This window comes from Mustela putorius, unplaced genomic scaffold (genome assembly GCF_011764305.1).
Source record: "Mustela putorius furo isolate JIRA1106 unplaced genomic scaffold, ASM1176430v1.1 tig00003859_pilon_pilon_pilon, whole genome shotgun sequence".
Taxonomy (NCBI): domain Eukaryota; kingdom Metazoa; phylum Chordata; class Mammalia; order Carnivora; family Mustelidae; genus Mustela; species Mustela putorius.
In genome coordinates, this window is record NW_025422011.1 from 22966933 (window position 1) to 22981185 (window position 14253).

General features: G+C 40.3%; 1 protein-coding gene across 2 annotated transcripts in view; it reads right to left on the bottom strand.

Moving 5' to 3' along the window:
• The window catches only part of NELL1 (neural EGFL like 1), an 831926-nt gene that overhangs the window by 710368 nt on the left and 107305 nt on the right, over positions 1–14253 (bottom strand). For both annotated transcript variants that reach the window (XM_004752144.3, XM_004752143.3), the window contains exon 4: positions 941–1111. In XM_004752144.3, coding sequence (XP_004752201.2) covers positions 941–1111 — 171 coding nt within the window. The remainder of the gene's footprint in view (positions 1–940; positions 1112–14253) is intronic.

Sequence of the window (14253 nt, forward strand, 5' to 3'; positions counted from 1 at the left end):
TGCTGTCCACAACACGCCGGTTCCTCATTCTTGACCTAACAGAACAAGTCCTGTGGCTGAACAGTCATTTTAAGTTTGACATTATCAGTAACAAGAACCAACAGTTCCTAGGCACTGCTAACAATGGATAAGACCTGCTCTGGGAGATCACTCTCCACAAGGATTTTCAGTGGATTCGAGAGAGATCAAAATATTCCCTTCAACCGCCATTAGACACTGTCCAGCCACACTTGATCCAATGGAGACCAAAAGGTTTTTTTTCAGCTCCAAGTAAACTTGACTCCAATGACAGACATGGGGGACGAGATGTCCTTTCCACCCCAATTCACAACACGCGACAAAACCCCCCAGGTCTCACCAATGGTCCTGCCATCCACTGGCAACCTGAAAGGCTCGTCCCTCTGCAGAGAATGGAGGTCATTAATTCCCAAAGATTCAAAGCACAACCTCTTTACGAAGCCTCTGTTTGGAAAAAATATTTAAGCAAAGCTGTGCTTGATGAAGTGGAAGAGAATTAGCTGCCTCCGTGGCAGAGGCTTCTCAGCTTCATTCTAAGGTAGAGTGGCTCATTGGCTTCCAAGTGGAACGAGCTCAACAACAATAGATCACAGTTAACTGTGATCACAGCTCCGTGGAATTTCAGCTGGGGCCGGGAGTCCGCAGAGGTGCACTTACTACTCCCCAATCTGTAATCAACCTTTTGTACATTTGTTCCTAGTCACAGGATACTGTATCATCTTAATGAACTGTTTTCTTAGCATATTACGATTGGCCATTTCAGCACATCTAATGGCCCATTTGGTAGGTTAAATTACAATTAGGGTCCCTTGGTTTTTATTTCCCAGTAAGGCCTGGAAGGGTTTGGTTTTTTTTTTTTTTTCCCCTTCCCACTGCTCAATTTCAAGGACAGAATCATAGAAGAACAGAAGCACAGACCTACCTGTTACAGTCGACATGGAGCTGGAGATGAGAGGCGCTAATGGACAATGCGAGCTTATGCCACTGTCCATCTGCCAGCCGGTACGGAAGGGCCTCGGTCCTGGGCTTCCCATTATGCATATAGTGATATCGGACCTCATCCCTCAGACCACTGCTCTCCAGTTCAAAATAGCTGCATGTGAAGGAACAAAAACTTGATTTTATTTCTGGGTCTCAAAGTCATCGGTCCTCACTACTTCTTGACCACCTTTCTCAGAATCTACAATTAGCTGCTACACACAACACAAAGATCTCCTAACCAAAAATCAATCGTACTGCATGGAATCCAATTCACCTATTATTGGAGAACCTTACCCTGATACCTTGAGCCTCTAAAATGGATACTGATTGGTCCATTGGGAAGAGAATGGCCACAAGCTAATTAGCAAAGCTTGGTGTAGGGTCTCTTCCAATACATAGAAGTACATTTCAGAACCCTCTATTGTCTAAAAAAAAGACTATACATGTGGAATGGACTTAATGATGCTTATTTTTATTATTGCCATATTTACTTTTCCAAGAATTAAAGGACAACAGAAATCGTGTAGAATTATCAGGGACTGAAGGAAATTGAGTTAAGATAACTTTACTAAACAACCCCCCCCCCCCAGCCCTGGACAAAAACCTTTAAGTGATCAACAATTCCTAGAGAAGGAAGAATGGTTGAAGTTACTCACATATGGACCAGTATTTCAAATTATCAGGTCACAAAACATGCAATGGAGTCTTTTCTTTTCCCAGACTGTTCGCCCATTTTCCAGATCCATGAAAAACTCAGCACCACCGCTGCAGTCTGCACTTTTATCATAAAATGCAGAAGTTTGGGATACTCCTCAGCACGCTCCAAGGCTGATACTTTGAGTGACAGACCATTTAGTCTAAGCCTCCTCTGAAATGCATCACTGTTGTCTTTAAATCAGGCCTAATCTCACTGCCAGGCATTGCACTAAGCATTTAACATACTATCTAACCCATCACCCCTACAAACCTAGAAGGCTGATATTATCCCTTTTTTAAATGTTAAAAAATTGAGATTCTGGAGTTGATCTACCCAAGCTGTAATTTAAACTCAGGTCTAAATTTGACAGACCATGCTTTTTCTACCAGCTTTCTGTCAATCTCAGAGGTACAATGACTAACTAGTAAAGATGGCCTTAGCTGGCACCATTTCCCAGCCACTCATCCGTACAGACAACTCAAGAAGGACCTGCCTATATAAGAAGCCAGGTTCCCTCCCTAGATTTGAAAGGACCTACTATTTCTCTTCTAATCAGCTGAGTTGGCCTAACCCCACAGATCACACTGTAATTTAATCTAAAACACAAAAAGCGTCTTCTGTGAGCACTGAAATGAACAGATCCTGAAACAGCCTCTACTACACAGGACTCCCAAGTCACATGACAACGAACAAATGCATATTTCTTGCTTATCTTTCACAGGGATCCTCCCAAGAGAGCAGTCCTGGGGAAGACCAGATCCTGACCTACTTACCTCACACTAGACAGAATCAGACCCAAGGTCATGAACGAAGGAGGATACTTACACTACTGCAGCCAGCTCCCAGGCTCAGCTACACACGTATTAGTAATAATGTAATACATATTTCATAAGACTGCAAAAAAGAAAATCCCTTAACATGGAAGACATTCATTTTTAGGGAATTCTCCAAATTGCTTCTAAGCAGCTAGAACACTGAAAGAATCAAAATCTCAGAATTTAAAAGGCCAGGGAGACCTTAGAGATTATCTGGTCATTCCTTAATTTATTCAACGTTTTGTTACTGAACACAGAGTAAAAGGCTAAAAGAGGATTTAAAATACAGATCCTGTTCTCAAGATGCTTTGAGACTAGCAGGAAAGGAAATAAAATGTGGCCCTCATACAAAAAAGTCAGAAACAAATCCAAGACAAAGGCAGCTGTTGTGTCCTGTGCTAGGAATGGACCCAATGCTTTCATTAATGTCATCTCCTTTAATTTCTTCAAGGTAGATCATGTTAACCCTGTTTCACAGAGGAGATCACTTGTGATCAGGGATATTAAATGCCTTTCCCAAGACCACACAGTTTCTGAATGAACAAAAACAAACAAACAAACAAAAACACCATGATTTTGTGTAAGAGACCTCACCAAGATCATCACTAGAAATCTCTCCGTTACTTCATTTGACCAATAAGCTACTGCTAGGGAAGGGATAGGACCTTTAAAAGGATGTGAAAGGGGCGCCTGAGTGGCTCAGTGGGTTAAGCCTCTGCTTTTGGCTCGGGTCGTGATCCCGGGGTACTGGAATCGAGCCCCGCATCGGGCTCTCTGCTTCCCGCCTCCTCCCACCACCTGCCTCTCTGCCTACTTGTGATCTCTGTCAAATAAATAAATAAAATCTTTAAAAAAAGAAAGAAAGAAAGAAAAGGACGTGAAAAATAATTAGAAATGCTCCTATTGATCACCTGATAGAATTTAAAGGGGGGGGGACAGATATATTTAACCAGGTTCAATCACTGCTCCTGCGGTTATGACTTCATTGAGCAATGGCTCATTATATGCATACCTTGTAAAGATTACTATACCAAGCTGATACCTCAGGGTCATCTCAAACCTACAGCTCCAAAAGAAGAAATCCACCCTGTCAGGCAAAATCAATGTGTGTGTCTTAGGGTAAAGTTTCTGACAGCATCGAGCACACATTCAAAACGTCCTGTATTCCAAACACAGATGAAGTCGAAATGTGGTGTGTTTGCGTTTTGTTTCTTTTAAATACATCAAGTATCTGCTGAAATGGTCCTCCACATGACCAGGCTACTACATGGCTAAGTTCTATCTGGGGAAGACAGTCTCGTGGGTGCTGGGAGGGGAATTAAGGCAGTATTTCCTAACAGCAACAGAGGTGTGACCCTCACACCACACACCAGCATTACCACCACACACACCAGTATCACCACCACCTGTGGAAATTCAGGCTGCAGGGAGGGGGATGCCCACCGAGACCTAGGTGAGTCAGAATCTCCATATTTGTATGGCCCCCTGGGGATTCAAGTGCCCATTAAAGTTTAAGCAGCACTACAGTGAGTATACCAAGGCATGGCTTCACTTCCTGGCCAGCTGGCTGCAGGGAGGGAGGCAGCAATTTGATGCCATGAGCAAGTCAGAGCCCTGGAGAGCTGCCAGGGAGAGGCGGCCGTGGAGGTGATCACATACACAAGAGTCTACTAAGCTCTCTGTCGTACTCCCCCCGCCCCCCGCCGCTTTCTTCAGGCTTCAAGGGCTTAGAGGTCTTCTGTGGATTTGGGGGAAGGGCCAGCTATATGAACAGTAAAATCACCAGTTGGTGACTTACAAGCCAGACTTGTAAGCAGCCTTCTCCCCTTAGCCTTGGTCCTCAGCCAAGTACTCAGCCAGAGAACTATTGTGGCTCCTAGAAAAGTCTGCTCATCCTGTGGATAGTTGAAAACAGCACGGACATTCACTATGTGGTCCTCCTTCCCAGACCGAATAGCCCAAGCATCTTCCTTATAACCCTGTATACTACCTAGACCACAAAGGTCCTGGACATGGATTCTCTGCCTTCCTCCTCTTTCCAGATCCTTCCCCATTATGCTACAGCTGGTCACCATGCTCCAGCTGTAGCATAATGAATCGTTTCCCCCTTCCACATAGCATCCAGCAACATAGACACTATCAGGACTGTGCACAACCGTGAGTGTATCCTAGGGCTTGGAAGGACCTTCCCATCATAGAAGGCTGCAAACCATTTTACACAAAATGTCATGAAGGTCATCTTTCCCACCCTGTATTTATACAACTAGATTTTTTGTTTTAACTACACCCTTGCTCAAGTGATAGGGAAACCCTGTTCCACTATCAGCATGAATAATTCTCCAAAGCCCACCATGGAGTATTATGAACAGAGTTACTATTAAGTTTTACAAGACTTTCTGAATTTCATGTATTGAGGAAAAAATTCAGAAATAATTCCAATTAACATAGTTAGCTCAAGATCAGTCAAGTTATTTTTATTAGACTTTCTGTCCTTTTCCCTAAAACTTACACTAAGGGATCCATTTTTTAAGCTTATTAGACAAAAGAAATTTAAAATTTGAAAACTATACATCTGCAAGTGGCAAAATTAGGACTTGAACCCTAGTCTAGTAGACACTAGAGTGGAGGTTCTCAATGGCAACACCCCATTACTTTCTACTACATAAGAGGTTTTAAATATATTACCACCTGTCATTTTATCAAAATCCTAAATGGTGGTTATTAAATTCACATTTTAAGGTAAAAACAGAGGCTCAAATTGATAAAGTGCCTTGCCCCAAGTCAGGTAACTCCTAAGATTTAAATCCAAGTCTACTTAGTTCCAGGATTCATATGCTTCTCACCACATCATATTCCTCTCCAGGTACATGGTATGATCCTGTCAAGGTCAGAGAGCAAGGAGTTCAGGTAGACTCAGCTCCCCCCCAGCCTTAGTCCCCAAGATGCCCCATCCTGGCAAAGAATGCCCCTGTAGACCAAGCACAAGCCCCATTCCTCCAGCCATGAGAAAGTGACCACCATTTTTAAAAAATGCTGTTAAGTGTTCATGCAGAATCTCACTTCCCTCTTCTGGCCCTTTGCCTACTGCTGGGATAATGAAAAGAAGCTGCCAAAAACACCAAGAAGGTACACTGTGTCCAACCTCAGGCCAGGAGTCTCAAGGACTATATTTACCTTTGGGGAAAAAAGGCAATGGCATAATTTTAAGTAATATTGCAAAGAACACTGGCCCAAGGACACCAAGACTTGATTTCAACCTTACAACTGTTACAAACCAATGAAATCGTTGGCAAAAATATCCCTGCCCCTCTGTACTTTGGTTTCTCCCATTCATTAAATGATCAGATTGGTTCTGTAATGCCCCAGCATTCCTTGGAAAAGCTTTAGGGTCTAAGGCACAGGGAAGGGATTGGGCACCAGAGAGGCTTCACTCTCTGTTGTATAATTTGGAATTTCCCCTATTTCATTTAGATAAAAGAGATGCACTTCCAAAGATAGTCTGAAACCACTGAACTAAGTAGTCTTTAGGGTCCAGCATATGTCTAGATTTCCATAATTCATCGAATACTCTGAGAAGTATCCATGGTAAAAAAGCTACTGCTAAGCTAAAAATAGAAACGGCAGGGGACATGACTATAGTCCTCTCCCACTTTGTGTAGGACGGCCCCCATTACAGGGTTCAGTACTGTTTTGCAAATGGTATTTTCCAAAACCACTAGTCATGTTATCTCCCGTCACATGTGTTTCAATGTAATCTAGATACTCTTGCAACTGAAAGGTTTGGATCTATGTCTCCTCCCCCTCGATCTGGGTGGGCTTATAAATGCTTTAAGCCCTTCCAAGGCTGAGTTATAAAACCTCCTGTGGTTTCTATCCTGTTTGTCAGAATATTTGAGCCTGAAGCCCTGGCCCACTGTGGGTGAGGTCGAACCACCTGGGGCTGCCATGCTGTAAGGAAGCCCAAAGCACTCTGGGGAGGCTGCACAGGAGTGCTCTGATCCGAAGTCTCAACTGGGATCACAGCCAACACCAGCATAAACACTTCCAGATAGTTTCCCCCGCTGTCCACTCTCCCCAGCTGAAGTCACTAACATTGTAGAACAGAGACAAGCCACCCCTCTGGACTCTGTCCACATTCCTGACCCACAGAATCTGCAAACATACTAAGTTTAGAGTCAGGTTATTACACATCAATAGACTTTGGAACACTAACTTCATGCATACTGGTTTATACCTTTAAAAAGTGAAACTACAATTTACACATGTCCCTATTAAATGTCCAGGATCACGGGCCAGATGATCAAATCTCACTGTGCCAATTTTCTGCTTACTGCCCCACAGACTATACATTTTCTTCTGTCAAAAATAGAATTCCGCTCAAAAAATGCAACATAGTATCAATAAATCACTATCTCTTAAAATGCATGCTTCTCAAAAGCTATTTAAAGAAATACCAAAGGAATATGCTATTATCTTCCTCAGTAATCCATTACTTCTCTTGCATCAGCTCCCAGTACCTTAACCTCAAACATCATGCTTACTGAACGGGAAGTGGTCACCTCAGTGGTCCTAAGTTATCTTCTATGGCTTCTAGCCCCCAGTGTTCTTCCAGCCTATGCCGTTTGACCAAGTTAAAAGAAAAAAAACCTAATTTACCTGAACAAACTCCCACTGCTCCCAAATTCTATTGCCTGGACTCGGAGCAACATGGAGTACAAATAGCAGAAACTATGTGCCTACAAGGGCCTTCAGAGTCCAGCCAACAAGGGTTCAATCCTTGCCTCAGGCATGGAATCCTCTGTGTAAGTAACAACAAGACACATCATTTTCTGAAACCTCACTTTCTTCATCTACTAGAAAAGAGCATCTACTTCACAGGTTTCTTTTCTGAAAAAAACAAAAAAAAAAAAAAAAACAAAAAAACACGATACCCTGGGACGCCTGGGTGGCTCAGTCTTTAAACGTCTGCCTTCAGCTCAGATTGTGATCCCAGGGTCCTGGGATTGAGCCCCACCATGGGGCTCCATGCTCAGGGGAAGCCTGCTTCTCCCTCTCCCACTCCCTCTGCTTGTGTTCCCTCTCACTGTCTGTTAAATAAATAAACTCTTTAAAAAAAAAAAAAAGTGATACCATGTTTGCAAATTCCCTACCAAGTTCCCAGTGTCCATGAGCGATTATGATTTCCCTTCTTTCTTTCTGCATACGTGGAAATCAACAGCCTCAGAGGCCTGAAGCTGCTGGGAGGGTGCACATGTCCTGCCTTTCTTTCTCAGGAAGCGGTTCTCTGCCTTCCTCTTTCCTTTGTTTAGACTTGGCCTGGTGACCTTATTTGCAGTTGTAAGCTTACCGTTTAATTCTGTAGTTAACCCTCTTAGCAAACATCTAGCAAGAGATTAACAGTGACAGTAATTACAAATTGCCTGTTATTGAAAATAAAACATTCACTGTTAAACAAAACGTGAAAATACGGTTATTTATACCTACTCGAAACAGTTCCACTGCAGTCTTTAAAAAGCATGGGAACAGCTGCAGTGTTCTTACTGAAGTAAGGGCTGGCTTCTGCCTTTCCCACATACTGAGAGTCAGGAGCAAAAGATATGGAACCGTGGAAAGTTAGGAAATTTCTTTTACCGATGAGAAAAAAATTCTAAGGAAAAAGCAACCAATGAGCTAATTCACATAGGGGAGAATGCCAGGTTAGTTTTTGATTGCAGAGGCCTTCAAATACAGCTGAAGTATTAAACAAAAAAGCCCAAGGCAAGGAGCTAGAATCACACAACTGCCTTGTACCTAAAGTCTAAGCATAGCTCTTTGTGCCCAGGAACTCTGAACTAAGAGGATTCTAAATATCAACATAACAGAAGCTGTAGTTCTGGCCAACATATACATACAGCTCCTTCTATACTTCTAAGTTTTCCTAGAGACTTAAACGAATGTTTTCCTCAAAAAAATATGAAGTCATCACTTAACTATTAATGTTTTAAGTTTAAATTTTTAATTTGAATTTTTTATCTCCATGGTTCAAAAAAATATATCTTTAAGGTACTTAGTAAAAACAAAACAAAACAAAAAAATGACCAATGTCTCTCATAGGCAAGCATTTTTTATCAGTTTCATGTGCATCCTTCCAAAGTTTGCTTTGTTTTGTTTTGTTTTTGTTATTTTTGTTTTTGTTTTTAGGATAGAGTTTCAAATTACAAAGAAAGAACAAGGAGTTCTCATTTGTCCCATTATCCAGTTTCCTCCTATTAATATTCTTATATCTACACAGTCCATTTATCACAATTAATGAACCACTATGGATACAATGTTATACAAAGGCAATATCTCCATCAGATTACTTTAGTTTTTACATAATATCCTCCTTCTGTTCCACCATCCCATTCAGGAGACTACATTAGATTCAACCAACAGGTCTCATAAGATACCTTTAGTAGAGACAATTCAGACTTTTTTACAACCTTGAAAATTGAAAATTACTCAAGAAGAGCTTTTTAGAATTTCCCCCAATTATGATTAGTCTGATGTTGTGTTGTCTCATGTATGGACTTGGGTTGTGGGTTTGGGGAAGGAAGTATAATCCTCATGACCTATCAAAAATACCATCAACATAACTTACTAGTTTTGGTATTAATCTTGGCGTTAATCTACCTGGTTTAGGTAGTGTCAAGTTTCTTCTCTGAAGTCATTCCTCCCTCTCCACACTGTCCTCTTTGGGAGGAAGTCTATGTGCAGTCCACAGTTACCTAGTGGGGAGTGTGCTGCCTTCTTGAAGGAGGAGTACCAAAATTATTTGGAGTTCTACTGCGTGGAAGATTTGTCTATTTTCTCCATTTATTTCTTTATTCAGTCACTTACCTAAAACTATATACTCTGGTGTTGTTTTCTTCTCTGGGTTACCACCTAATACCAGTTCACTTGATTGCCCAAATTGTTGCAGCTTTGACCACTGGAAGTTTTTTCAGTTGATTCCTCTCTTTGACATACTTCCATCATTTGTGAGTTACGGTTTTCTTTGGAACACTTCCTTCAATTATGAGACCCGATGCTCAAGCCTGGTCTTATAGGTTTCCTGACTCAGCCCTAAGATTAGGCATTTCTCCAAAGAAACCTAGTTGTTATTTGAAAGTGGTATTAGAAACCAAGATCTGGTTGCCTGGTGTGCTCATTGCTACTGGGGTATCAATGCTTCTAGGTGGTCTTATCTGATAGAGCTAAGAAATGGATGTGGTATAATAACCAGCATACACACACACACACACACACACACACACACAGGTATGTATGTATCTACATGTAAATTAGGTTTATACAGATGCCTTAAACTCTAATCTGTTATCATATGAATTATTCTAGCCTTCACTGTGTACTTATCCATAACCTCATACCAATCCACCCTCTATTACTTCCAGCACACACATACAGTGATTTTAGAACTGTTAAACCTATATCCTCATGTAAACAGCTATCAACTAGAACAGACCATCTATGCACAGTTCCTTTTGCCTTTAGTTTACTGATTCCAAGTAAATTGTTTCTGAAGTTACTCAGGTTAGCAATTTCTCCAACCACTTTTCACTGAGGTTGTTCAAATATTTGTAATACAGTTAAATTGCTCAGTCACTTTCCACATTCCATCTTGGGATCCCCCATCTCCCATTTTTTTTTTACACTATGCATACATTAAGGTTCACTCTTTGTGCTAGAAATTCCTATGGGTTTTGACAAATGCACAGTGTCACATATCCACCATGAGAGTGTCACACCCCATAGTTCCACTGCTTGAAAGAAACCCTGGTTTTCACCTATTTAACCCTCAACCCCTCGAAATCACTCATCTGCTTAACCCTTCTATTTCTGTCTCCTCCAGAATTTCATATAAATGGAATCATGTAATATATAGCCTATTCAGTTTGGGTTCCTTTATTCCATAATATGCACTTAAGATTCATTCATATCTTTGGATGGCTTATTATTTTTCAATCATTGAATAGTATCCCATTGTACAGACCTACCAAAAACTATCCATTCACCTCTTGAAGGATATTTTGGTTTCCTCTTGTTTCAAGTGATTATAAATAAAGCAGCTTAGTAAATTTTATGCCCAGGTTTTTGGATGAAAGTAAGTTTTAAAAAATAACTGAGTAAAAATCTAGGAGCTTTAGCTGGATTATGTAGTAAGACTATATTGAGCTTTGTAAGACTATCAAAGAAAGAACTCCTGTTGTTATACATTCTCACCAGCAACTGGTATATCAGGTTAATTAAAGTCATTCTATATGACTATAATTATAGTCATTCTAATCAGTGTGTAACTGTATGAAAAGAGACATGGAGCATCGTTTTATACACTTTTCCTTTATGTATATTCCTTGGTGAGGTGCCTGTTCAGACTTCTTGCCCATTTTTAAATTGAGCTGCTTGCTCACTTATTGTTGTTTTAGAAGTTCTTAGTATATTTTGTACACAAATCCTTTAACAGATACTACTTGCTTTCATTCTCTTAATAGTGTCTTTTGTAGAGCACAATATTTTGTTTTAGTAAAATCCAACTTACCAATTTTTTTTATGGATTACATACTTGATATTGTAAAGAACTCATCACCAAACCAAAGGTCATGTAGATTTTCCCGCTTTCTTTTAGAAATTTTTAGTTTTTTGCATTTTAAGATTTGTGATCCATTTTAAGTAATTTTTGTAAAAGGTGTAAACTCTTTATCAAATTTCATTTTGCATAAGGACATCCAATTGTTTGAGGGTCATTTGATAAGACCATCCTTTCTTTCAGAGGTTTTTTCATGCTATAAAAGCAAATACTAGTCTATTCTTTTTTCCCCATCTTTCTAACATAAATGATAGTATACTATATTTCTTCTTGACTTACTATAACAAGACATTTTACACACAGAACTTCCTCTCTGTCCTTAAATTTTATATTGTACCAATCCAGATTGCAACTAGTCAAAGGCCCAATTTCCTAAGGCTCTGTAGAAAGCAAGACTGAAGACCCTATGTAAGAGATGGCAGTAATTTTTACCTAGTAAGCACCAAGTAGTATGAAGACTTTTGATTTACATATCTCTCTTCAAGGAATTTATACGCCATGTGATGGGGTAAAACAAAATCCTACAGAAAAATAAACCTGATCTTTATAGAAAGGGGGGGTAAAAATCCCCTTACTGAATGGTGATCCCATAAAGTTTCAGAAAGATATTAGACCTAGAAGAACTATTTACATTGAAGGGAAAGGAAAGTACTTCCTCATTGTATATTTCCATCTCCTTTATCACAAACTGAGTAAGCATGGGTTTATTTCTGGGCTGTCTATCCTATTCCATTGATATGTGTCCATATTTGTGCCAGTACCACACTGTTTTGATTCTCTTTGTACTGACTCTTAAAATCTGAGATTGTGATATCTCCAGGACTGATATGGTTATTTGGGATCTTTTGTGGTTCTATGCTAATTATAAGATTATTCTAGTTGCATGAAAATGTTGTTGGTATCTTGATAGAGATTGCCTTAAATCTGTAGATTTTTCTGTGTACTATGGACATCTTACCAATATTAGTTCTACCAATCCTTCAGCATGGAATTATCTTTCCATTTGCTTGTGTCATCCTCAATCTCTTTCATTAGTATTTTGTGGTTGTCACAGTAAAGGTCTTTCATCTCTTTTGCTAAGTTTATTCCTAGGTATTTTACTCTTTCTGGTTCAACTGTAAATAGTGTTTTCTTCATTTCTCTTCCTGCTGCTTCATTAAGAGTATACAGAAATGTAACACAATTCTGTACATTGATTTTGTATCCTGTGGCCTTACTGAATTCAATCATCAGTTCTAGTAGTTTTTGGTGAAGTCTTTAGGATTTGTTCTATATTGTATGTCATGTGCAAATACTCAAAGTTTTACTTCCTTACCAATTTGGGTGCATTTTTATTTTTCCTTGTCTGACTATTCCTCAAAAAATTAAAATTACTATATGTTCCAATAATTCCAGTCATGGGTATTTACCCAAAGTAAATAAAAACACTCTTTGAAAAGATACATGCACACCTATGATTATGACAGTATTTACTATAGCCAAGATATGGATGAACACTTGAGTTGCTTCCATACATTAAGGGAGAAAGCAGTTGTGTATGTGCACACAGTGGAACAGGACTCAGCCATAAAAGACTGAAATCTTGCGATCTGCAAGAACATGGACAGACCTAGAGGGTATTAGGCTAACTGAATAAAGTCAGGAAACAAATACTGTATGACTGCCCTCATGTGGAATTTAAGACCCAAAAAAGGGAGACTTTTAAATACAGAGAACTGATGGTTACCAGAGAGAAGGTAGGTGAGGAATGGGTACATTAAAGAGGATTAAGAGTACATCTTCTTGATGAACACTGAGAAATGTATAGATTTGTCGAATCCCTACACTGTATACCAGAAATTAGTAACTATTAACTACACTTAAATTTTAAAAATTGGAGAGACTGAGAAAGGTGCTTCAGGAAGGAGGACAACCAAGAAGGACAGGAGGAGGAAGTGTGTCTGGCCCTCGGGTAACAGAAAGAACAGGTATGGATTGCATTGGGGAGGTATGCAAGCAGAGCAGAGCTAGGAAACAGCCAGAGTCAACCACTGCTGGATTCACAAAACCCATCTCTGACATTTGGTCTTTACCCTGCACCCTCGCAGTTCTCAAATCATTTTCACCTAGGAGAAATAGGTGATTTCCCACAGTTGTCAATTTCTGATACATTATCTTTAACTTCAGTCCTTTCTCCCATCTCTCAGAAAGCACTTCACACCAGTCACCCTAATGTACCCTGAATCCACTCCAATACATTCAGACACTTTTTAACATAAATGAATCACACTTTTTAATCTCCAGTCTAGGCCTGTCTTCTGAGCTATAGGCTTGAACAGCCAAGTGTCCACTCAACTCCACTTTGATCTTTCCAATTTAGTAAACTCAAGACATAAGTAACTTTTCCCCCCCAAACCTAGTCCTCATCCACTATAGTCTACATCAAAATGAAAGCTAGAAAAGTAAACACTGTCTTTGATACCACTCTCCCCTGTGTCCAATGTACAATCCATGGTCAAGTCATATGGCTTCTACTCCTGGGTATTTTATTTCTCAGCTCCTCCACTGCTACCCTCCTTATTTAAGCCACCATGACCTCTTAAAACTGAATAGCCTAGGGGCGCCTGGGTGGCTCAGTGGGTTAAAGCCTCTGCCTTCAGCACAGGTCATAATCCCAGGGTCCTGGGATGGAGCCCCATATCTGGCTCTCTGCTCAGCAGGGAGCCTGCTTCCCTTCCTCTCTCTGCCTGCCTCTCTGCCTACTTGTGATCTCTCTGTCAAATAAATAAATAAAATCTTTAAAAAAGAAAAAAAAACTGCATAGCCTTGTAACCAGTCTTCTTGGGTCCACTGTTTCCTTCCAATACATTCTACTGTCAAGGTCATCTTTCTAAAAACAAAACTCCAATCTGCTCACTAATCCCTTCCAATCACCCCCACCCTAAGCTTACAAATCATTAACTTCATTGCTACTGAGCTCGGACTAGAATTTTAGGACTAGAATTCACACGGCCCCCAACCCACATGCTCTGGCCCCTGCCCACCCATCCAGCTTCAGCTTGTACACTCTCCATGTTTTTCTCTACACACCAACCTTCTTTTAGGTCTTTGAACATACCCCCTCCTTCCCACCAAAACATAGCACTTAACACATGCCA